Source organism: Euprymna scolopes, chromosome 14 (assembly GCF_053919585.1).
Source record: "Euprymna scolopes isolate OS-2025 chromosome 14, ASM5391958v1, whole genome shotgun sequence".
Lineage (NCBI taxonomy): Eukaryota > Metazoa > Mollusca > Cephalopoda > Sepiida > Sepiolidae > Euprymna > Euprymna scolopes.
In genome coordinates this window covers 118,424,201-118,451,144 of record NC_136495.1, presented here as the reverse complement: position 1 = coordinate 118,451,144, position 26,944 = coordinate 118,424,201, and the positions used below count along the sequence as shown (strand labels likewise).

The window sequence follows — 26,944 nt, the reverse complement described above, 5'->3', positions numbered from 1 at the left end:
AATTTTTTAACATTGATAAAAAACGGAACAGTTATAACATATTCAATTGTTTTCACTGAAATTTTTGTTTGAAATTTTAAAAGGAATAGTTTGCTTGTCAAGTTCTCACTTGCTGACATTTAGAAAGCTTTATAGGATTAGCGAAAGTTTAATCTAAATCCTTTTTTTTTTTTTTTTCGCAGTTACTATTATCATCAATAAGAGACGCAATTAACCTCTGCTAGCTGACATGAGTTTACCCTATTTTTTTTTTTTTTTTTTTTTTTTACGTACCCATGTCTCTTGGATCTGACTTGTATCAGATTTTATTTTTATGATTCTTAGAGATGAGTGTTTTGGTCCTACTTGGAAAATTCTAATTTTGAAGACAAAATTGTCCTTCCTTTAGTAATTAGTACAACATTATATTTTTATTATCATCATATAAAGTTTAGACAATAAAACATCAAAAATGTTTTTTTTAAGCAACTCTTATTTATTATTTACATATAAATTATTTATTTTGTTTTTTACTTGTCAGGAATTGAATTTCTTTTGACTGATCCTGCGTTGATTTGTCCGAGAGAAATAAAGATGCTACGCAAGAACTAATTTATTTCAAACAGATCAACAAAGAGATTCAAACTGTAACATTCACACAATAATAGGTCAATATATTCAGAAGGTCAGCAGAAATGCTACAAGCAATATCTGACATTTGAGCTATGCATAGAAAGCAAAAATGAAACATGAGCTAAATGCCATTTCATTAATACAAAAAACAAGTGACACACGCACACACAAAAAAAAACTATATTTCAGGTACATCATTCAGTGAAACGGAAGTTGTGATTACAAGTTTTACCTCAGGTGGTTTATGTCCTTTAAATATGTGCTGCATATGATAGTTGATGCACAGTAATTGTGCCATCAGATCAACATATGTAGTACAGCATAATAATCACGTTGACACACCGGTTCCCGCTGGATCACTGAAGTTAAGCAACGCTGAACTTGGTCAGTACTAAATGGGTGACCATTTGGGACTTCCAGGTGCTATATGTGCTCTCCGCTTATCTCGGCATTGTTTCCAGTCGTCATGGACTTCTCCTTGCCACTGGACTCAAACAGTGCCGATTCAGGAGAGGTGTGGTTGAAGATTGCGCAACTCTTGCCTCACAATTACTCGTGCAGCTGCCCCTACAAGGGGTATCCTTTGTCTTTCGAGACTGAACGGAGGCATCGAGATCGACATAGCCGGAATAGAAATAATTGGAAATCAAAACAAATTTATTTATGTTATTTATTTATTTTTTTCTTAAAAAAAAGAAAAAAAAAAAAAAATTAGGTGGAACTGTTCAAGAAAGCAAAAGTAAAATCTTTGATTCAATATAAAGGAAATTATAATCCATTACAAACCATCTGTTTAAAAGATGTGTTCATTAACATTAACAATGACACATATAAATATGGCTTATGTGGGGAGAAAAATAAACAACTGAATTAAGAAAAAAAAAAAAATCGATTGTAGCATAAAATATAACACTTTATATTATTGATTGTCAGATGTGTAAGCTTATGACGAATGAAGAACTATTGCAAATCCTGAGCCAATGCTATTTCTGTTCTTCCGCAATGAACCGGACCCTGACAACAATTGTACTGTCATATACTATGACGAATCAACAAGTTTCATAATAAAATGAAACGAAATGAATAACCGAATACAAATAACTAACGGTGATTAACGAGACGATTATTTTTAATAACACCATTAATTGTCTAATTGTGCCATATCTATTTACTTGTCTCGTTTTTATCTAAATTCTACCTGGAATGTCATTCATTTAAAATATTTACAAAGGAATGGTAAAAATTGTTACCTCAAGAATTAAATGCTTTAGTTCCTCATCTGAAAGAAATGCTGGCTTCTGACTGACTTCTGTGTGTGTACGGTTTGCACCTGCAGGATAAAAAAAAAATATATGATGTTAAAAGATCAGGAATTATTACTGATTTTTTTTTCTTTTTAGATGAACTTACACTGGTCAGTAATATTGTTAATATTTATATCTGTTGTAGTTTAAACAAGAATGAGAACGCTTGGAAACAGTGAAATGAAACATATATTAACAGAAAATACAGATACCTATATTGGTTGAGTGGGACTCCGCTCAACTGGAAGGACAAAGTAAGATTACAACCCACTCCCACTGACTCTCAAGCCCAAACTACTCGATAGCAGAAACTGGTTACCGGAAGTGACGTCAGGAATAGCCCAATTGTCAGAACATGTGGGGGGTCCCATCCCAACAATATCACATTTTTAAACATTTATATTTAATCGTAAATATGTTAAACTTAAATCTTAATATCTCCTCTATAATAAAATGACTGCAGAAATTCCCCTCTGGACTAAATTATTGTTTGCAATAACAGATGCCACATACAAATTCAATACATCTAGGCTAATAGCCACTATCCTATGTAGCTTTCGAACACCATTTTATAGACATTCATCCATGATATTAAAATGCTACATTGCATCCTTCGAGCAACACCATCACAATCGCAACATCTTTAGAAGAAAATATCCCTATTTTTTCTCTCAAAATATTTAGTCCTAACACTACTCTCAGTTGTCACCAGAACAAATTCTACAATTTCCACAGATTCTGTGCTTTCACTGCCAGTAACTGGCTATTAAAAACATAGACCCAGCATAATCTTCGGTTTCCAATTCATGAATGATAACGGCTCCCTTTCCAAACTTCATCCATTCTGATTGGCTGAGCACTGATAATTCTCATATTCTGGAATCCAATTCTACACTTTGGAAATGAACAGTTACTAAAATTACATTATGGCGTCACCAAGCGATATTCATTCACACAGCATCAAGTTCGTTTCATCCTTAGGTCATTATTGTCTTGTGTGTGCGTGTGTTGCACTTCATAATCTGCTGGCCGTTTGCTATAAATATTAACAAATCTAAAAATATTGTGTATCCGCAAATATTGAAAGCATAAACAAAAACAATGTGTTGCTAATGGTTCATATTATAGTCTGTGCATGTGTTCTAAAAACAAAACCAACAACTTTTGTTAAAACAATTGCAAAATAAATATATATATATATATATATATATATATATATATATATATATATATATAAATATTACAGAATGCAACTTTTCATTATATATATATATATATATATATATATATATATATATATATATATATATATATACATTCAGTAAATTTACAGTACATTTTTATTTTTTATTTTATTTCTATTTAGAAAGACCGAGGCACAGCAACGCGTGGCCAGGTACAGCTAGTACAATAATAATTACATCTCACACAGAGCATAATTATATTGGGCTTATTTATTAAAAATAAACTTTTTACAAATATTTATTAAAAATAAACTTTTTACAAATATTTATTAAAAATAAAATTTTTACACATATTTATCAAAAATAAACTTTTTACAAATATTTATTAAAAATAAACTTTTTACAAATATTTATTAAAAATAAACTTTTTACAAATATTTATTAAAAATAAACTTTTTACACATATTTATTAAAAATAAACTTTTTACACATATTTATTAAAAATAAACTTTTTACAAATATCTAAAAATAGTTTATTTTATTTCCAGAATAATTATGAAATTAGGTGCATTATGCATAAATCTAAGTACATGTAATTTCAAAGAGTTCACAGATTTTTCTACAAATTTTCATTATAAGTGGACATATTTTGACACAAAATAAATCTTTGAAAATAAATGGATAGTATTAAAATATATTTTTTTATATAGATTCTTATTTCAGTACTATGAATTAATGAAATTAGTCTGTCGACTATTTCTAAATAAATTAAATTTGTTGAAATATTTTTCATGTTTTTAATAAACCCAAATTACTGTTCCTTTAAAAATAAGCTGATTCTGTTATGCATAACAAACTTTTTATCTAAAATAATCTTCATCATTATATTGTCTAATAAATGATTTTATTTTCCCCGAATCAAATTATTGAATTAAACAAACAAACTTTTTATCTAAAATAATCTTCATCATTATATTGTCTAATAAATGATTTTATTTTCCCCGAATCAAATTATTGAATTAAACATCTATATATTACTAAGATAGAGCGTGTGTTATTTATTTTGTGTCACGCTTACATCTGAGTGTCGTTTAATTGTTATAGACATCCATTTCTTGTAATAAATAATTTTATCAAGAATTCTTCATAAGTTTTGGTTTCAGTTTCGATTATAACTGATGGCACTCCAATAATATATATTTTTTTTTAATAAATAATTTTATCAAAAACTCTTCATAAGTTTTGGTTTCGGTTTCAATTATAGTTTAAGGAACTCAAGTTATATATATTTTTCATAAGTTTTGGTTTCGGTTTCGATTCAAGCTAATGCACTCAGGTCATATGAATATATTTTTTTATTTTTGAAATCGCAACTTTATAATATAAAAAAATCGATAAAACATTAACTCTATAATGATATATATAAAATCTGCAAGAATTAAAATATATTTAAGCATACTTTATGACCAGGCTATGCCAGGCGTCCCTGCTAGCTTAGATAAATACTTTTGCAGTTTTAACAAAAGAGCTAAATGATATCAGAGCATCTCCATTTACGCTGAACGTCTACAGAATACCAATATCAATATATTACATATAAATGAGTCCCCTGTGGAATTTCCACAGGCCCCAGTAATTTAAATTATTTTTTTAACTGGTATTTCGTTCATTTTAAAATGTGTTGCTTTTTAAACTAACTCCTTAGACCATTATTTTTAAATAGCAATTGCAAACAAGCTTCTGGTTAGATTCAAATTCACATCTTTATTTTTTTTTCATCTTGCAAACTCTGTCGTACTGTGATTTTTATATAAATAAAATTATAAAACCACTTCACATGTGCATGTATATATTTCTTGCATCAATGTAACGTTGATGATTAAACGATTAACTTTTATCTACTATAACCAAAATATTTATTGAAATCCAAAATACAATAACATAAAATAAAACGAAATTAAAAAAACAAAAAAACAAACTTGTTTTAAAAAGTATTATAAAATTAAATCCACCAAAATACATTTGGGTGTCTTTGTAAACAAGTCAACCATTTAAATTTTTGGTCTCTCCACAAAGGCGGGATTGGACCTAGTAATTCACTCCTGTACGTCCGTTTGTTCTCATTTTTCTCAATCACTCCTTGATTTTTTTTTTTTAATTTTGCACAAACATTAGTCATGGTGAAAGTAAATTTTTCACTTGTGGAGGGGAATCTGCATGCCTGGCTTGTTTTTCTTAAATTTAATAAAAATGAAAGAATGAACGTTTCTTAAAAAAAAAAAAAAAGAAAATTAAAACTATTTAATAGATCATTTCTGACTTTAACATTCTTAGAAAATCTTAAAGATTGAAAGTTTTTAAAGCTATTTTAATCCAATAATTTTATAGATTAAAACCTTACCATAACAAAATTAGTTATAATTTTATAGCAATTTCTTTCACTTAAATTCAATTATGGCATTGTTGTCCATTGAATTTAAAATTCTATTAAAAACTAATTTGGGTAAAAAACAAAAAAAAAAAAAAGAAATTGCACATTTAAAAAAAAAGAAAAGTGAAATCAAACAGAAAGTAAAACATGGCAGGTATGTACAACTTGTTTATAATAAAAGTCAGAAAATATGTCTCAGTTTTCTGTATGTCTGCTAAAAACTTTTGTCATCCGCATCGAACCAGCTTGGAGCTGGTACTGTTAGAGTGATCTATCAGATACATAATATCAAAAAATTAGAAAAAAATGGTCAATTATATCATGTAGAAATGTCGTTTAATTTTAAGGTGGTTCAGGTAAAAATCTTGGTTTCGATGTTTGTTAATCATTCATGCGTAAACGGTTGGTTCGCTATTTCATTTAAAATAACAAACTAAATTTGAAACGTGATAACATTAGTGACATCTTGATCCAATCTATAGCAGGTTTGCTTATGAACTTAACTTTTGCAAGTTCGCACCCAGCATTTTTTTCTTTTAACGTTTTCTCTCTCATCTTTTAAAATTCTTATATACGCCCACCACATGGATTTTTTTTTTACTTAAGTCTTAGTGAAAATATGGTTAAATATATTTTAATTTATGGAGATTTTGTATATTATATAATAGAGTCAATTTATGAATGGTAAGCTGGACTTATGTAAAAAATAACAAAAAGATATACCAAACTGACTTTTTCGTTTAAAAATGGAATTATTTCCTTTTCATTATTAACTTTTTTTTTTTTAAATTATTTTTTGTTTTGTATACATAAAGTACAATTGTTGAATGTTACTGTTTTGATTATATTCGCTTGTGGAGAAGCAAAATTAAAAAATCAAGAAAGATTAAAACGGAGCGAAATTTAAGTTTCCGTTCCATTTTTACAACAACCGTAAAACAGCGCATACTCAGCAAGTTTTATCGTAATTTATAAGCATAATGTTGAAATACTAAACCAACATTTTATTTATTTTTTTTGCATAATTAATGATGGAAGTATTTTTTGTTTATTTTCTGAACATCTGTTAAAAAATAATAATTTGTACATCTCTTGAAAAAAGAATCAAACTTTTCTCTACTTTCACCTAACTATTTACAGTGTTCATGTAAAGCATTCATCTGTTCTTTTTATAATAAAAATTCAATTTTCAAAGAGAAACGTTTACTGTCAAATTTCTTAAAAAAAAAAAAAAGTGCAAGTTTTCCTGAAAAAAAAAAAAGCTCACCTAACAATTTATGGTAAAAAATTAATCTTTTTTTTTGGGAAAAAATAACTTTTATTGATTAAAAAAATTGCAAAAATTAATAAAAGTAAATAAACGGACAAAATGCAATTTTTCTTGAGGAATGTGTTCCATTTTAACAAACTGACCACAGCAACGGGTACAGCTAGTGTGTGTGTATATATATATATATACACACACACACACAAACATACATACACACCATTATATCTAAAAGGCACTTTGTATGTATATGAAATCGTTCCCTATAGACTCCAAAATGGCTGGGCCAATTAAAAAAAAAATTCATAAGAATATACTTTGTGTCTGGGAGTGTACTTAGACAGGTTTTGTATTGGCATACCCCCGATAAGTATCGATAATCGAAAAATCTGATTAAAGAAGAAATAGTCTGATTTTTGACAAAAATTAACACCCTTATACAGCCTAACCTTGCAATTGCATTTGAGAACTTTTATCATAACACAAGCAGAAGGGGTATAACATCAACAGTAGATTCTTTCATAAGATAGGGAGTAAATGATTGTTTCTGTTCAGAGCACAACTGAACCATGATATTTGACTTTTACATTTTAAACTTGAATTCAAACAATTATATGAAAATAATTTTGTAAAATCAACAGTAGGTTCTCTACAGTGCAATGTAGACTACAATGTATTGTGGACTAAGTCAGTCCAAGGAGGCATGTGAAACTTTTTCCCAGGACACCACAGTGGGTCCCCGAATAAAGCAAGCAATCAATCAATAGGCGATTTTGATGATAATAAAAGCATTGGAAGTGTAGAACATACAGTGATCCTCATTTAATCCCAAGTAACGTTGGGTCTCCCTGCTAGTATATATATATATATATATATATATATATATATGTGTGTGTATGCATGAAATAGTAACCTAATAAAATGTTTTCTTAAAAATATAAATTATCCTTTAAAAAATGTCTGAATTTTATATTTTGATACAAATTATATTATCATTTCTTACACAACGATTTATGAACTTTTTAATACAATTGATATACAAATTAAAATACAATGGAGGATGCAAGATTTTGATAACGATATGGGATTTTTTTTCAACTGAAGTTTTCACTCTTTTCTGACATAATCGTCACTTATATATAGCTTAGTGGGGGATGCCCTTTTCTCTTCCCTGCAACCCCTATCTCCCACAGAAGAGACGTTGCGAGCCTGTCTTTGTTTTATTGTTATTTCCATGGCAAGTGCTCGTCTGAGCTCCAATTTATGCCCCCCCCCCCCCTCGCCAATCCTTCACAAAAACACCAGTCTAGTGGAAACCACTGTGAATAATTTTCCCCATCCTTTATCTGTGCCTAAATCAAAACATAGATTCCACGAAAAAAAGCTTCTTTCTTAGAACTGCACGCCTGTGGAACTCTCTTCCGTTTGCCTGCTTCCCACCTAACTACAACTTGGAAGTCTTTAAGTCCAACATAAACAAATTCCTGATAAACCGCCCCTTCCTTAAGTAATCCAATTTATCAAATCTCCCTTACTAACGATTACTATGATATTATCCCATTGATTACTGTACATGCATTAATCTTTATCCTTGAGTGGCCTCCGGGCTTTGATAAGTGGTCACTCCTATGGAAAAAAAAAGAAGAAATACACTCGTGCAGTATCATGATGAAACATCCATCTAAGCAGGTTTTCTTTTTTTTTTTTTCTTTTTCAAAGCTGTCTAAGCATTTTAACTTGTTGACAGTGTTTGTTGTAATTGTTACATTAGATTGTAGCAAGTGGTAGGTTACTCACACCTGTATCTCTACAAAGGCTACTCGCCCATGCATGGAATATTGTTGTCACGTCTGGGCTGGTGTAAATGCCATACTCCTAGATAGTGTTAAAAAAAGAGTCGCCACGCCAATCTATTAGGTCTCGCACTGTTGGTCAAACCCCACCTTCTGTCCCATCATTGAAATGTGGCACCCTTGTGCTTGTTTTTGACAAAAGCTGGTCATCATTATATTCGAGAAGATCACCGTCTCTTACTGCATTTTTAAAGCTGAAATCAGTTTTCCTAAACTTTGCAAACTATCTTTAATTTCTTTCATTGAAAGAATCCTTTACATAAAAATCATGAACATTTTGGCTTGCTTCTGCTGCATTATTACCCTTTCTAAATTCATAAAGCATGATATACCTTAAATACTCTTAGACACTTCCACTTTGGGAAGAGTAGAGTTAGTAAGAAAATAAGTTAAATTATTCCGTGACGAGATAAAGTGCTTATGTAGTTTAGCAAAGATATTTAAAAAATGGAGAAAAAAATCTGATGTATGTGCCCATTATGGAATGAAGTTCTCATAAAAAGAAAAAATGCTTGATTTGATCAAGTAGTTTTTCTTTCTTTTTTTTTTTATAGAGGAAAATAAAATTTTAGTGGGATCCATCATGAGGCAGCCATCTTGGACATTTCAGGTATGCAGAAAGGTATACAAAGGGAAATAACTCCATCTAATTCTTGAAGTTTGTTAAAACATACATGAAGTTCTAATGATTTTATTAAGTTTTGAAAGGATTTTTTAAATTTTTTTGGAGAGAAAAAAAAAACAAAGAAAAAAGGAATACCTAAAATTATTCAAAACTGTCAAAATAATCTTAAATTTAGGCAAACATAAAGAATTCGATGGAGTTATCTCCCCTGGCGCCTCCCTCTTTGTAGCTGAAATATCTAAGATGGCTGTCTCATAATGGGTTTCACTGAAATTTGATTTTCCTCTGGAAAAAAAAAAAATTATACATATTTTAATTGGAATTCATTATTGAGATGAGTTTTATTTATATTAATTTATATTTATTGCAGAATATTATTCTCATCTTTATTAGTTGTTGTTTCACGATGTTTCATTATTGAGATGAGTGATTGCTGATGATGCAGAGGAATAGTTGGCCGAAATGTCGTTTCACAACTAATAAAGATAAGAATAATAGTCCGTAATAAATAAAAATTAATATAAATAATATTCATTTCAATAATGAATTCCAATTAAAATAATATATATACCATTCGGTACGAACCTGACCATAGAAGATCAGATAATAAATAAACGTGGATTTATAAGATAAAAAAAATCCAATCTTGATCGCCCTTCGGGGCCCGTAGTGCAGTTGATAGAGACGTTGAATCTCTACGGTTCCAGATGAGCATTGTCTGAAGATAGCGGTTTCAATCCTACCCAAAGCCGACCAGAGGATTAATTGGCCAAATTATTCTCATCTTTATTAATTGCTGTTTTCATCTTTATTGGTTGTTGTTTTTCACGGTTTTAGAGGTTTACTTGGCAAAAACGTGGTGAGACGACAACAACTACGGATGACAGTAATTGCTGAAAATGCAGTTGGGAGATTCGAAGTTCCTATCCGTTGCAGTTACCACCTGAAGAAGGCCAGAGGAATAGTTGGCCGAAACGTCGTGAAACAACAACTAATAAAGATGAGAATAATAGTCCGCAATAAATAGAAATTAATAAAAAAAAAAAAAAAAAACAGTTTGATCAAATTAAGTGATTTTTCTTTCACGAGAACTTCTTTCCATAACAGACATGTATATCATAGAAATTTTTCTTTATCTTCGTTTTTTAATATCTTTACTAAACTGCATAAGCACCCATGAAAATTTATTCAGAAAAGTATAAGTTTAATTTAGGTATTTTAAAATGGTGTAAAATCTATTGAAGTTAAAGATATCAGATTTTAGATCTTATTTCTGGGATCAGCTGAAACGTTTACATTGAACATGTACAAAAAAATGTGAAGGAGGAATCATCTTGCAGGGTCATTGACAATTAAAGAATAAGGAAAAACAATGATCGGTGAACATAATTCACTTTACCTCGCAAAGCTTTCATGTGTTGCACAGCCATTCGTAATACAGTTAGCTTGTCCAGTTTCCTGTTCATAGCATTGCACATTGGAATCATGGATGACAGCTCCGTGATATAGGAATTCATTTTATCACGGCGACGTTTTTCAATTTCACTGTGGTTTTGCCTAGAAAACGAATTAAAACAATATTGATTTGAAAATATTATTTACAAAGAAAACGTTTATAAATCGTATGAAAGGCAATGCCTTTTTTTTTTTTTTTTCCCATAGTTTGGAGAAAATAATACAACAATGATTGAGGATTCATTCTTTTTGTGGACTGTTATCCTAATCTTCATAATTGTTGTTGTTGTTCCATCACGTTTCGGCCAACTCATCCTCTGGCCTTCTTCAGATGATTAACTGTGACTGGATATGAATGCCAAGTCTTGTAACTTATCCCGGTAATTCACAAGACTTGCCATTCCTCTCCCGTTGCGGTTAATCACCCGAGGAAGGCCAGAGGATGAGTTGGCTGAAACATGGTAAAACAACAACTATGAAGATCTATGCAAAAAGAATAAATGCACAAATTATGAAGCCTCCTCTCAAAAGATTCCAATTAAAAAAAAAAAAAAAAAAAAAAAAAATGATTGAAGATTCTCAAAACGGCTAGATTTATTTTTAATCAAATTCAGAAAGTATGACTAACATTTAAGAAAATTTAGTTGCCATGTTTTAATTTTTTTGAATATAAGGGAAATTTTTAATAAAGATTAAAAGCAAAAAAAAAAAAATAACAAGTGAAGCATGTATGGTCCACCATGAGTGCACAGTGAACGAGGCATAAAGAAAATGACCAAGTTCAGCATTGCCCTCCCCCTCCCCACTTAGCCTCCAAAGTCCTCCGGGGATGTCAAATCCTGGTGAAAATGAACAAACGGTGCAGTTTTAGGCCTTAACATATGTAAGTTTGAGTTCTGCACTATCGTTTGCACCCCCCCTCCTCCATTTAGCCTCAAAAATTCCCAAGGCCTTACCATATTTAGATTTGAGTTCAGTACCTTTGGGACAAATATGGTAAAATAGTCCCCCCCCCAACAAAAAGAAATGGAGTGTTTTTATTAGCCCTAAAAGAACCCCTGGGGCACACCCAAGAGTTATCACAAAGTATAGACAAACAAAATTATATAGAAATCAGTTAGTTACAACTTTTCAGAAAGTTTTTATAAAAATCCAAAACATCAATTTTTTTTTTTTTTTTAATAAGCATAAAAGTGTCAATTTAAGCCATTTTAACCCGAAAGGCACCCCTAAGGGGGCAATCGGAGTTTTCCTGGAAAATCCGTTCTGTTACTTTCTTACTCATATCATGTTTTATGTTTGTACAAAATTTAAAAAAAAATTCCTAGGCGTTGTTATTGAGAAAAGCGCAGACAGATGAACGGACCAGGGTGAATTTATAGGTCTATCCTCCTTTTGTCAGGAGCCCCCCCCCCTCAAATGTTTGTAGCTGAGAGACCAAGATTATAAATACTTGCACAAATAGTAATAAAATACAAAGCGGATGGATCTTTTTGTTTTTATGTATTAATGAGTCAACACTTATCAAACATATCTATGCTGTATGCTTTTGTTATGGAATGAAGTTTTCATAAAAGAAAACATCACTTAATTTGATCAAGTAAGTTTTTGGTCCCCCGACAAAGGAGGGATTGGACCTAGTAATTAACTCCCAGTTGTCTGTTTGTTTGTATTTTTCTCAATAACAACGCCTTTTTTTTGTTGAAATTTTGCACAAACATTAGAATGGTTAAAGTAAATTTTTGCCGGAACGGATTTTTCGGGATAACTCTGGTTGCCCCCTATAGTTGTAAAATTGCTCACAAATCGTACACGTGTTTGTACTTTTCTCAATAGCCATGATTCGGATTTTGTTTTTTAATTTTGCACAAACATTAGTCACAGTTAAAGTAAATTTTTCACTCATGGAGGGGGACCCTGCATGCATAGTTTTTTTTTTACATAGACAACTCGAGGATAAGAGTTAATGAATTTGTCTGTGAAACATGAGGATCGGTAATACTAGCTGAAACTGACCAGAAATTATATTATTTAAAGAATGGCTCAACAAGAATTTGAAAACGATAATTCTGTAGAATGAGCCCCATGGTATTATGTTCCATAGATCGATAGTTTATGGAAACAAACTTATTTCATAGAAGTTTCATTTAGTTTTTGGTATACAGAGGAAGAAAAAAAATTATTTATAATTGCTGTAGCTAGAAATACTCTGTTGAACAATATAGGAAATATGGCCTAACATTGTCTCCAGCAAGAAGCAGACGATATCCAGCAAAGATTGTCGATGACCTTGCTTTTTTAGCTGATGACAATGCTAATGAACAAAAGTTGCTACATATGCTGGAAGAGTCAGCTGTTATGATTGGACTGCATACAAACACAACGAAAACAGAATATATGTCCTTCCACCAAACCGGTCCAATTGAAACACAAGACAGAACACCACTCAAACAAGTAGATGACTTTGAATATATCCACCGAAAAAGACGCCCATGTCAGAATAGCTAAGGCTTTTTTTTTTTTTTTACACACGCAGGAATCACCACTTATCAAGGCCCGGAGGCCACTTGAGGATAAGGGTTAATGGGTATACATAAGTCAATGTGATTATAGCATAGTAAACATAAGTAGTGGGAATTTTGTAGATTGGATTACGTAGGGCGACGGTTCATCAAGAAGTTGTTTATGTTGGACTTGGAGGCAATCAGATTGTAGTCAGCTGGAAAGCAGACAAACAGAAGAGAGTTCCACAGGCGTGCAGTTCCAAGAAAGAAGCTTTGTTCGTGGAATCTACATTTAGGTCTAGGCACAGACAAGGAGTGTGGGAAATTATTGATAATGGTTTTGGCTAGACGAGTGTTTTTCGTGAAAGTTTGGTGAGGGAGGGACCATAAATTGAAGCTCAGATGAACACTTGCCATGAAAATAACGATAAAGCAGAGATAGGCTTGCAACGTCTCTTCTGTGAGAAAGAGGTTGCAGGGAAGAGAAAAGGGCATCCCCACTAAGCTACAAAGTCTATTTTGAACTCTGTCAAGGTAGGATGAGCTGCTTCTAGCAGCTCCTGCTCAGATGTGGCAACAGTACTAGTGCACTTAATCGGCTGAAAGTTATATGGAAATCTGTCCTCATGGAACAGATCAAGAAACTTTTTTTACAGCTGTAGTGGAGACAGTGCTGCTTTATGATGAACTCTCAGTCAAAAACTTTAAAGTAAGTTAGATGCAACTTACACTAGAATGCTCTGGCAGTGTTAAACTTAAACTGGAAAATACACCCAACCATTAGCCGTCTGCATGCCCATTAACTCTTCAGTAATAAGAGAAAAAAAGAATATGATATGCTGGACACTGCTATAGAAGAAAAAAATGAGGTCACCAGTGATGTGGTACTGTGGATCCTAAACACGGAACTGCTAAAGTAGGAAGATCTGTGAAGACGCACACAAAATTATTGACAGAAGACACTGGCTTACAACTTGAAGATCTTCCTAAGGTCATGGAAGATAGCAACCCAGCTGATATGATGTTGTAGTTGGACAAGTCCTTGTAAATGTTTTACGGGGGGGGGGGGGACCATAGATTGGAGCTAATTTGAGCACCCATCATAAAAATAACGATAGAGCAAAGAAAGACTAGCAAAATCTTTTCTTTTTTATTTCTTTTATTAAGCCATGGTCATAAAACCGTTAGCAGTATATAGAGGCTACTAAGCTAATTAGGGAATGCCTAAAACTTAGAAACATCACGCTCGTTAGCCAATACAGAACTTAAAAAATGTGACAGTGATACATGTTCATTATCACACTTCTGAGGCAGCACGTTCAAGACTGCAGAACACAATGCTTTTTGTGAAAAAAGAGGCTGTAAGGGAAGAGAAGTGAACATTTTCCACTAGATTTCAAAGTTGGTTTCATTCTGTCAAGACAGGAAAGAGTGTTCTGATAAGAACTTTCCCAGATTCCCTTAGCAACAAATATGATCTATGTCTTCCATTTGAGGTCTGGTATAAAGGTCAGTCCTTGGAGATTATCAAAGCAAGGGGGTTCTTCAAGGAGAGCCATTCATTTCAACTCAGTGGAGGATGAGGATCCAAGTTATGGTGGTGAAAGGAGAAAATCTTGGTTTTAGATGTATTGAAAATAATCGTCTTTTTTCCTCCCCATTGCACTACATGTTCCAGATAAGGGAGATAAACAGATCTTGATTATAAATGCTCTTTGAAGTGTTGCCATAGATTGTTGGGTCATCTGAATAAATGTTGACACGCTGGCATTGATCTGTAACAATTATTTATCAAAAACTGTTGAATATGTCAGCTATTTGACCTTATTAGCTAATTTATTTCGATTATATAACTGTGTGATAGATTCATTGTTTCTTGGCCAAAATTAAATCAGTATGAAGAGAGATATTAAAAGTGTGTTCAATATTTAAAAAATCTATTATTTCAAAGGTTTCAATTATGTTGCTTCTCTCCTTTTCTCTACTTGCTTCGGTGCCTGGCATTATCCGGGTGTTTGGGGTGTGTTGCCTCTCCAAAAAACGTGGTAGTAGGCAGGCACGAAGGAAGAAAAGAACGTGAAAAAAAAACAAAAAAAAAACGTGACGTCTTTGCTGTTGCGCCCATCGTCAAACCGGAAGTGACATAGATTTAAATTAAGGCTAGTCAATCAAAAAGAGGGGATGACTTTCGAAAATATCGGCAAAAAAAAAAGCGACCCCTCCCTGTAGAAAAGTATCTGGTTGAGTAATTAATACTTTTAGCCAATTTTTCGATATTTGTCATCCAAAGGGTCAAGCTTCAAAACGATCTGAGCTGAAAATCCGCCTTTGTTGAAAGTTTTAGGCAGACATACATTTAAGCAGACAGGTGAGATTTATATTATAGACTAGCGGGGGTCCCCGGCACTGCCCGAGTGTTTGCCGGTGTGTGTAGGAAAAAAAAAGTGAAGCAGGAAAAAAAAAAAGATTTGGTAGACAGCTAGGCTCGAACCTGAAGCCTAGAGGCGAAGGCGGAAAAGAAAGTGAAAGAAGACGTGATATCTTACCGCAACGCTAAGAGGGCAAAGAAGTGAGAATGGTTGAAATTAAATGATTAGAAAGTTAAGTGAATGAGTTCACACTGGTGCGTAAATTTAATGAAGTCAAACATCACGTCAGAGCAGGAATTAAATCACGCACTTAACTTTGGCTGTAAGCCAGTTTCTGCATATTTGTTTGTTTCCCCAAGATGTTTAGGAAAACCAGCTTCCCATAAAAAGGGGAGTGTTCAAATGAATAGCAATTGTCTGATATGACGGGTTTTCCCCACATTGTGATCAAAGCTTATTGCTTCCTGGACGTCCCTGGCACTCTTGCCAGGGAAACACAATTTCTTTGAATATTTTCGCTTTATTTATACGAAAAACACAAACAAACATGTGCACGCAAGAAGACAGAATAGCGGGAATTTTATAAAATAAAAGTCGCTCAAATAAAAGAGAGGGGCGACCTCCTTTTGTAAATCAGAGATATTATAATCTAGGAAGTATATAAAAAGTTGTAAGAAATGGTACTCCCCCCCCCGAACGCTCCTCCCCGGAAAAAGCCTTTGCCGGACATACAAAAAAAAGATGCGCACACACTAACACACATTTTTGCTTTTACATTGTAGATTACAGAAGTTAAACTAAAGGATTCCATTCTATTTTTATTATTGAAATTCTTTATTTCTTTTATTAGTTTGGTCAGTTTTCTTTGTATATCTTCTAGTTTTAATTTTATATTCTAATTTTCATATCAAACTAATATTATATTCTAATTTTCATATCAAACTAATATTATATTCTAATTTTCATATCAAACTAATAGCTTCCAGGAATGAATTTCATATTCTATATGAAGTCTTATTAATGTATTACATGTTGCTATAACATTTTATTACCTGGAATTTTTCTATTCAGGCAACCAATCATTTTATTCCCCTTTGAGATCATAGGAAAAATATTAGATTTAAATCTACACTTAAAATTGACTTCCAAATCATATTCATTCTTTGATTCTTTTGTTTAATTCATATTTTATATATAGATATTGAATTTCAATTTTAACATGTTGCTCGGTACACGCGATTTTCAAATCGAGAAGATATCTGATTAGCTCTCAAAATCCAAACTTCAAAATCGTTCATCAACATCACAAAACGAGCCAGTAGAACAACTTCCATCACCAAACTGGTTGAACGTTTTGGATAAAACTGTCTTACAAATGAGACAGAATCAGAAAACAAGTCTGCTACAGAAATAACCCAAAAAGTCACCAAAAAATACACCAAAAGCTTCCATTGCAAAAAACTGGTAAAATGGGTTAACCAACAGTGTGCCAAGTATTTTCTGGGTGAATTCACTCCAGACTATATAGATAAGAAAAGGCTCTATAGAGTGGCTGAAAAGAGGATCGACCCTCTCTGATCTAGGAGAGGATTATAAAGGCTACTCAAGATAAAGGATTGATAATAAATGCTTTTAAAAAGATGAGTGGTCTCAGCAATGACAACAAATGCAGGTTCTGCCACATAGAAGTAGAGTGTAAACCACCTGACGACCTGGCTTTAAGGTTCTGCTGGGAAGCGGCTACTGTACAATGCAACACAATGGCGTGTATAAATATCTCCACTAGACGATCTGTATAAAGTTGAATATCGAATGCAGCATCTAGTCTTGGGGACATGTTTACCAGGAAGAACAGTTGGAAATAAGTCATACACCATTTATTATGACTATGCAATTCCTACAGCTAAGTACCTAGAAAACGGAGCTATTAAACCTGACATAGTGATATGGGATAAGAAAGAGAAAGAAGCAACCTTAGTAGAAGTTAGTGTCCCCAATGATGCCTTGTTAAACAGAGCTAAGTGGAGAAAGAATGAAATACTAAGGTCTTATTAACAACACGAAAAGAAGTTGGAATCTTGGGAAGATCTTTATCATTCTAGTAATTATAGGAGCAACTGGAGTCATGAAAAAAAATTTCAAAAACTACTTGGCAAATATACCCGGTGAACCAAGTGCAAAAGAGATTCAAACAATTGCATTCAAAGGGACGGTCCGAATCTTAAAAAGATCTCTTGATTGGAATATATAAATATAGGGGGTGAATGCTTGGCATCCAGTAGAATGCCCCATCTCAGCTTGAACAAACTGATAAGAAAAAAAAAAAAATAATAATGATCAAAATCTGTACCCCCCCAATAAAATATCAAGAATATGATTAGAATGGAAGTTAAAACAAAAACTGAAAGAAAAAATTACAAAAACATTTTTAATATAAACAAGGTTAGATTATATAAAGAAAAATCATTTGTATACATTTCTTTTATATATATATATATATATATATATATATATATATATATATATATATATATATATATATATTTAGTGAACTATAAAATTAAAAACATTTGAAGAAATTCTGTAGGCAGTTTAAAGTTTTTTATTCTACATATCCAATATTTTTCGTAGTTATATCATTTTTATAAAAGAATTTTCCACTGAAATAAGCTGGTTTCCTCCTATTTTGTTTATTGATTTTTGTATTGTATGAATTTAATGCTTCCTTAGTTTATACAGGGTGTTTAATATTTACCGTTAAAACTTTCTATTATTATCTATATTTTGTGAATTTTCATGATTTTTTTCTTCTTCTTCAGATCTACGTAGATAAAGTTTAACTTGATTACTTTGGCCATATGCTATATGATTTAGCGAAACGAATTGCCATTGTAGAGCTATTCAAATCTGGAAAGTTTGCAGGAGACCTTGCAAAGATCTTAAAAGCGAACCGAGTGTTGCCGTGGAGAGCACTAAAACGTTTCAGGTCAACTGGTAAGATCACTAATGTATCTGGTCAGGATCAGCCTCATTCTGCTAGAACAGAAAAAGTGATAAAGTCCACCAGGGAGGAATCCAAGATAATTCCTCAGAAATCTTGCAAAAGAGAGGAAAATATCCATTGGAACTATGTCTACCATTCTTCCCACTGACCTCAGTGGGGAGAATGGTAGACATTTCCATAGAAGCACCAAAAGAAGCACCTGTTATCTGCAAGTTCTGCCTAGAAATGGAGGCAAAGAGCAGAAATTTTCTTATTTCGAATTAATAATGGTAACAGTGGATCACTTGCCACTAATAAAAATATTTTTAAATCCGACCCTGGAAAATATTAAAACCTCCTGACTGTTAGATTTTAAAGAAATGACACTGATGTGTAGATTCTGGATAAAACATTATCCTGGAAAACTTAAATTAGCCCCTGAGTGTGCAAAAAACCCATTATCAAATGATTGACACTGCAGTCAAAATCGCTTTCACATCAATGTACGAAAGTGATCCTAAATTGAAGGCTATTACATGGGAAAGGATCGTGACCGTGGCAGCCACAGATGAAGTATGCAGAACCATAAAGGTTCTAATTCAGAATAGCAACGACCTCCCATCCATAGCACAAGATTTAGATTGCTTGGAAGGAGTTATTATCAAAGTCAGCAAAATCTTGATATTTTGACAACTTTGTGTAGAGGTATTGGAATTCTTTTATTCCACACATTATGGTATGCTGGCGAATACAAGACAAGTTGGATTTGGATGCTAACATCAGATCAACCAGATCCCAGTGCTTCATGTGCAACATGATTGCACCATCTCATTCCAAGAATCCGTTGATATCACCAACAGACTCGGAATTTCCATTTCAACAAGTGGTGGTTAACTTTGTCAATATACAGGGTAGGAACTTTATGGTGTACACTGATCGATATACTGGTTGGGGTTGAATTGGCCCTAATGATGTTGAGGAGATAAGTAACATACATTGAGAGCATCGCCAAGGCTGCTGCAAAGAAGGTGGGCTCTCTCTACCATGCTAGAAAGTTATTTATGCCTGAAAGTATCCTCTACCTCTACAAAGCCACGGATAGCCCATGTATGGAGTATTGTTGCCACATTTGGACTGGCACATTTGTTACTAATCTCACACTCCTGGACAGGGTTCAGGGGAAGACATGGCTGGTTACCTTTAATGCATCTAAAACCAAACTCCTATCTTTACATCATCAACGCTCTGATCCCCATCTGGCATCAATTCAAATGGATGGCTCTCGTCTAGGAGAAGCACCATGTTTTGACAAGCTTCTGCGCTTGACCTTCACTTTTGATCTGAAATGGAACACGTACATCAAGTCTGTTGCCAAGGTCACTGGAAAGATGGTGGGATCCTTCTACCGCTCCAGAAGATATCTCACTACTGATGCAATTCTCTATCTATATAAAAGCCAAGTACATCCAAGGATAGAATACTGCTGCCATATCTGGGCAGGAGCTGCTAAAAACAGACTATCCTGCCTTGACAGAGTACAAAATAGACTTCGTGGCTTAGTGGGGAATGCCCTTTTCTCTTCCCTGCAACCTCTCTCCCACAGAAGAGACGTTGAAAGCCTATCTTTGTTTTATCGTCATTTCCATGGCAGGTGCTCGTCTGAACTCCAATCTCTGGTCCCCCCTCGCCAATCTTTTACAAAAAACACCCGTCTAGCTGAATCCACTGTCAAAAACTTTCCCCACTCTTTATCTATGCCTAAATCAAAACGTAAATTCCATGAACAAAGCTTCTTTCTTAGAACTGCACGCCTGTGGAACTCTGTTCCGTCTGCCTGCTTCCCTCCTGACTACAACTTGGATGTCTTCAAGTCCAACGTAAACAAATTCCTGATGAACCGCCCCCTTAAGTAGACACTTTAAATATCCACACTAACGTACTGTACTTACAATAACCATTATCCCTGAGTGGCTTCCGGGCCTTGATAAGTGGTGACCACCTTGTAAAAAAAAAAAAAGAAAAAAAAAAAAGAAAGTTGCCAACCTGATAGGTCCTGAATTGTAATTTAAGCTTCAACCATTGTCTCATCGACGAAATGTTGTAACCTTCTGCTTTTACAAGTATTTTAATTGTGGACGATCCAAACTACAAGCATTTGTACCTCGTTGATGTAAATACCCCCAACAAACCCGACAAGCAGCAAAGTCCCACCCTTACACAGTCGAGATTTCCAGATGTAAGAAAGCCTTTTACTTTAATAGTTTCTTCCCCAGAACTGCTAGACTTTGGAATTCCCTTTCGGATTGTTGCTTCCCCAACTGTACTGATATGCAGACATTCAAGTGTAAGGTGAACAGACATCTTGCTGCTCAACTTGCTATATAGTATCCCTGCAACTTATGTCCTTGATGGTAGCTCCCTACATGAAAGTGGCACTGTGCCTTGTTTGGGGTGAAAATGTAAAAAAAAACAACAAAAAAACATTAATATGACTCGTCTCAATATAACATCACATCAGATGGATGAAATTGTTCAATTTTTCAATGGGGGAAAATTTGTACTCCTAATAGCAATTCTTAAATCTGAAGAAGTGATTTGTTATATATCTTTATACATTTGATTATAGATTACAAGATATTTCTAAAGGTTGTGCTATGAAATAAAGAGCTTTAATCCTTTCTTGAGGTTCGATAATTAATATACATTTATACATGCACTATTACTTTCCAAATCCGTCTTAAAAACTGAGATCGACAAAAATGAACTGCAAACAAAAGAAAATTAATAAAAAGTTAACGGGTGACACGGTAAAACAAATTTAACTTTGAATAGAATATTTCATCTAATTATGTTGTGATACACGTGTAGTATCTGTTTTGTTTACAATCTCTACAGTTAAGTCGGCACTCTTTCATAAATGAAGAATCCTGAGGCAATAGATACTATCGCACCCCCTGAAAGAAGTAGGCACTGTCAAATATTTGCTTATGCAATAATTTTTCCAGACCATTTTAAGATTTAAATACAATTGTTCAAATAAAAAGAATATTATTTTTTTAATTTTTTGGCATAGGCTTGGAATTTAACCTTTTAAGAAATTATTGTATTACATTTTTGCTTTTAACAAGAAAAATTAATGCTGCAATAAAAACTTTCTAAAGTATTTTTGGTTTTATTGCATCATATAATCCTACTTCATACTTTTGTCCGTTTTTCAATTTTGTCATGGGCATATATAGCTCATACAGTAAATTTAATTCATTTAGAGAAATTTTTAAATCAAAATCGATATTTACAAGTTTTTAGGATAATTGTTTGGAAATTTAGAAAATTAAAGTTTGCATGAAAAAAAATTTAAATAAGATTTTCCAACTGCTTTAATTTTATGCTCTTTAGGCAAAAATAAACTCCCTCTGTATTCAAGATGGCCGTTATGAAAATCTTTATGAAAGAAAATAATTTTCAATATTTAATTAGGCTTTATCTATAACATAAATCTCACCTGTCTGTTTAAATGTAGGTATGTATGTACGTCTGCCTAAAACTTTCGACAGAGCCGACATTATCGTTTTGAAGATCGACCCTCTGGACGACAAATATCGACAAATTGGCTCAAAATATTAATTCCTCCACCCTCAACTGGGCACTTTTCAACAGGAAGGAGCCGATATTTTCGAAAGTCATCCCCTCTTTTTGATTGACTAGCCTTCATTTAAACCTTTGCCACTTTCGGTTTGGCGATGGACGTAATGGCAAAGACGTCATGTTTCTTTTTTTTCACATGCTTTTCCTTCGCGGTATGGGTTCGAGCCTTCCTGCCTGCTACTACCACTATTTTTTTTTTTTGCTCAACACACACCTGCAAGCACTTGGGCAACGCCGGGTACCTAGGCTTGTTTTTTTTTTTTTAGTATAGCATTTTCAACCGCCACTCCAGTTAATTATGAGGTTAATTAAAGGTTGTTTTTTTTTTTTTGTTTTTTTAGATGGAGTTAAGGCTAGGGTTTGGTTTAGGTTCGTTTGAGTTGGAAACATTTCTATTTTTTTTTTTTTACTAATCTATGAAATTTACAAAATGTACCTTTCACATTATGTACAAATTTTTATTTTATTTTTTGCATGTTTATGCTAACATTTGGGATCCATTTTAGCTTCAAGATTAAAATTTAAAAAAAAAATCCAAAACAAACCCTGGCATGCTTTTTGAAAAATTGAGCAGTAAGATTAAAAAACCAAATTCATATTCAAGACAGAACACTAGCTCTCTAGTAAACTAATGTGTATGCAATCAACATTTTAATGTTAACTAATTTTCATATTGCTTTACAAATGGACATTAATTCCCTCTTCATTCTTATTGTTTTCTAATTTATTGATTGTTTGATATTTTGTTGTTTAAAATTGTTCTATTTACGCATATTTTGGGGATTTAGCAGAGAAGTCAACAAATGACTACAAAAAAAATAAATAAATATACAATAAATGTTATCACAGCCAATAAAAGTTACTTTTATATCCACCAGACTCTTTTTTTGTGTGTTTTGAGTAGTTTTTAATGCTTTTTATTTGATCTCAAAAATGCAGTTTTTACAAGTAAAAGAAAAAAGAAATGAAAAAAATGGTGTGATCTTGTTCTGAAGGAAGCCTCGTTTTGAAATTCGATTTTTTTTTTAAATTGTACATCACATATTTATGCTAAACCTCTCATATATACTTTAGATATAAACTTATTTTGAGTGAAAGTCCTTTCATATCAATTTACTTTTGGAAATTGTGATCCAGTTCGCTTTTGTGAATTTGATTTAGTTTTAATAACTCATGTTTTTCAAATGCAATCTTTTTATAACTCATGTTTTTCAAATGCAATCTTTTTATAACTCATGTTTTTCAAATGCAAATTCAATCTGTTGAAAAATTTACCAAAAATCTCATTTTGTCCCCCCCCCACTCCCACGGTTACATTTGGTTCCTTACATTAAAGACAGAAAAATTGTAGAAATATATTTCATATAATTTTTATAAAACTGCAATAAGATTATCTACAGTTAATGATTTGACATAATTTCCTTATTTTAATAATCATTTTGAATTTCAATTTTTTTTCAAATATGTTTGACAGCATTTTGTTAATTTTAGTGAATATGCTTGTGAGTTGTGCGGCTTTATTGTAAGAGAATTATTCTTAAAAGTGATATCTGAGTGTTAATGCAATGTCTAACATTTACATGCGAAATAACTCGTATTTTAATATTCATGATAATATATCTTGAATGCTTTTAACATGCAAGATACATTCAGTTGTCAATAAGCATGCACAGCAAATATATGCACTAAAATTGGATTATGCATTTAAGGATCATTTGAAAAAAAAAGAATTTCATATAATATTTGATATGAAGTTATGAAGTTATTAGTAACACATTTCGATATCAGACATTATTGAAATTGAACTTAAAATGTGAAATATTTTGTGAAATTTGGCATGTTTTTTGGTGTGTTTTTTTTTTTTTATTATTAATTTTGTCCAATTACTATGCTTAAAATACTAAAAGGAGATCCTTAAATGGATAATATCTCCAACAGAAAGCTTTTCAGGATACATAAAAGTTGTAATTCCTCAATATGTAACAATTACAAAATCTTTGAGGTATGTATATCTTAAGCTGAGAGGTTCATAATGCAATGTAGCTATAAATCAAAACCTTTATGAAACTTGAGACAAACTGAAACGTTTGCTAAATGTGGAAGGAAAGCATTGATACAATCATTAATTTTGATTCCTTAACAACATAATCTTTATATAAACATTTCTATCATATTGTTAGATGTGACAATAAGATAAAAATATTTTGTGACAATATATTTTTTTTTTGAAGTGCATATATTTCTGTTTGATCACAGTATTGCCTTTGTTTATTGTTTTTTTTGTGTATAAAGAAAATAAGTTTTTTAATTTACAATTTCGAACAAGTATAAGCTTAAAATTTTTTTTTTTTCAGAATACTAACCATCATTCATTCATTGCCTTGAAAGACAATGGATAACCCCATGTAAAGGTAGCTGCACATGTAATTGTGAGGCAAGAGTTGCACAATCCCCCAACCTCACCTCTCCTGAATTGACACAATGTATCTAGGAAGACTGGAAGCAATGTTGAGGTAAGCAAAGAGCGCATACAACACCTGGTATTCCATAATGGTTACCCATTTTAGTACTGACCAGGCTCAATGATGCTTAACTTTGGTGATCTAACAAGGAACCGGTGTGTCAATTTGATTATGTTGTACAGCAGTTAGATAATACAATCTTTCATATAAATCTCACTTGTCTGTTTAAATGTATTATGTATGTATATCTGCTAAAACTTTCGACAGAGGCGACATATTTTCACAAGATCGGTATCCATTTGAAGCTCGACCCTTCGGATGACAAATATCGAAAAATTGGCTAAAACCGTTTATTCCTTCACCCTCAACTCGGCACTTTTCTACAATGAGGGAGTCACTTTTTTCGACGATATTTTTTTAAATCATCCCCTCTATTTGATTGACTAGCTTTAATTTAAACCGTTACCACTTCAGGTTTGGTGATGGGCGCAAGGGCAAAGATGTCAAGTTTTCTTTTTTTCACGTTTTTTTTCCTCCTTCGCGGTACGGGTTCGAGCCTGCCTGCCTACTACCACTGTTTTTTTTTGTTTTTTTCTTCAACACATACCTCCAAACACTTGGGCAACGCCGGGCATCCAGGCTAGTTTAGTTTATAAATCAAGAATACAACCAAAACATTGGTTAGGTTGTAAAATAATTAAAAAAAAAAAATTATATCTAATACTAAATTAGTTCTTTTCATCACCTAAAGCAAAGATCAGATAGTAATTCATATAATTGAATTATCATGTAAATATGTTAAAAACTATGCATTAGTGTTGACAGATTATTTACAATTTTTCTTGGTTATCCATTATTATAACTTATTGAGTTTGATAATTAGTTTTGCTTCTACTTTTCAAATTTTCTCATCAGTTTGTTGGAGGTGGAGCATTCTACCGGATGCCAAAAATTCACCTAACTCAGGTATTCCAACCGAGAGATCTTTTTAAGATTCTGACTATCCCTTTTAATTGCAATTGTTTGAATCTCTCTTGCACTTGGTTCACTCAGTATATTTGCCAGGTTGTTTTTGAAATTATTTTTCAATTGTCTAGTTGCTCTTATAATTACTGAAATGATAGAGATTTTAAGATTCCAGTTTTTTTTTCATGTCATACAGATGACCTTGGTATTTCGTTATCTTTTCCCTTTCAGCTTTAACCCGACATCATTGGGGACACTAACTTCTACTAAGGTTGTTTCTTTCTCCCTCTTGTCCTATACCACTATATCAGGTTTTATGGCTCCGTTTTCTAGGTATGTAGCTGTGGGAATTGCATAGTTGTAGTGTATGACTTTCTACTAATAAGTCCTCGTATAGTTCAATCTATGATGAACACTGCCTGCCCCAATCAGAATGGGTGAGAATACCAAAGAGGATGTATATCTGGTTTTGGTATTATGCGCCTTCTGATGTTTTTTTTTTTTTTTTTTGTTTCATTGATAATCTTGATGCTCTTTCAGCTTATGAACCTCCTTTTTGACAGAGCTGCTATGGCACAGTCTTGAAGATCTTGATGTGGCAATTGTGCAGGATTCATGCCTAACAGTTATATTGTGAATTTATGAGTACGTAAGCAGGTCTTTTGGAGTAGAGGTTGAGGTCTTTGTTTTGTGAGTGGTTCGTCACAGATGAAGATTCTCGAGTGAACTTAAACCACTGAAATAACACTTCAGTTTTCGACAGATTTACAAGGAGGCCAAGCTTACCATACGCTCTTGCAGCAGCTATAAAGCTAGTCTTTGTAGTGCTTTTGGTAGATGAGCCACAATTATATAGTCATCTGCATACAGTAGATCAGTTAAATATCTGCGTTATTTTTGCAATCACTTGGAATCCATAAATGTTATAGATTTTGATTAAGTCTATGATAACACAAATTCTTTTTTTTTCTCATGGAGTAGCATTAAAAAGAGATGGAGCAATATGTACTCCTGATGTACACAACCTGAATTACTCAGTTTCTAGGTCTCTAACAAACTTCTGTGAGCAACCGTGAGCAATGAAGAAATTTTTTTTTTTTTACACGGTGGTCACCACTTATCAAGGCCCGGAAGCCACTTAGGGATAAGGGTTATTGCAAGTACAATACGTTAGTGTGGAGATTTAATGAAGTGTCTACTTAAGGGGGCGGTTCATTAGGAATTTGTTTATGTTGGACTTGAAGACATCCAGGTTGTAGTCAGGTGGGAAGCAGGCAGACAGAA

The 26,944-nt window shown here is 32.7% G+C and overlaps 1 protein-coding gene across 2 annotated transcripts in view; it reads right to left on the bottom strand.

The window, feature by feature from the left end:
* LOC145293242 (protein cycle-like) overlaps positions 1-26,944 on the bottom strand; it is a 545,447-nt gene that overhangs the window by 80,249 nt on the left and 438,254 nt on the right. For both annotated transcript variants that reach the window (XM_080139811.1, XM_080139812.1), the window contains exons 4-5: positions 10,676-10,833; positions 1,863-1,942 (exon numbers count right to left, since the gene is read on the bottom strand). In XM_080139811.1, the coding sequence (XP_079995937.1) occupies positions 1,863-1,942; positions 10,676-10,833 (238 nt within the window). The remainder of the gene's footprint in view (positions 1-1,862; positions 1,943-10,675; positions 10,834-26,944) is intronic.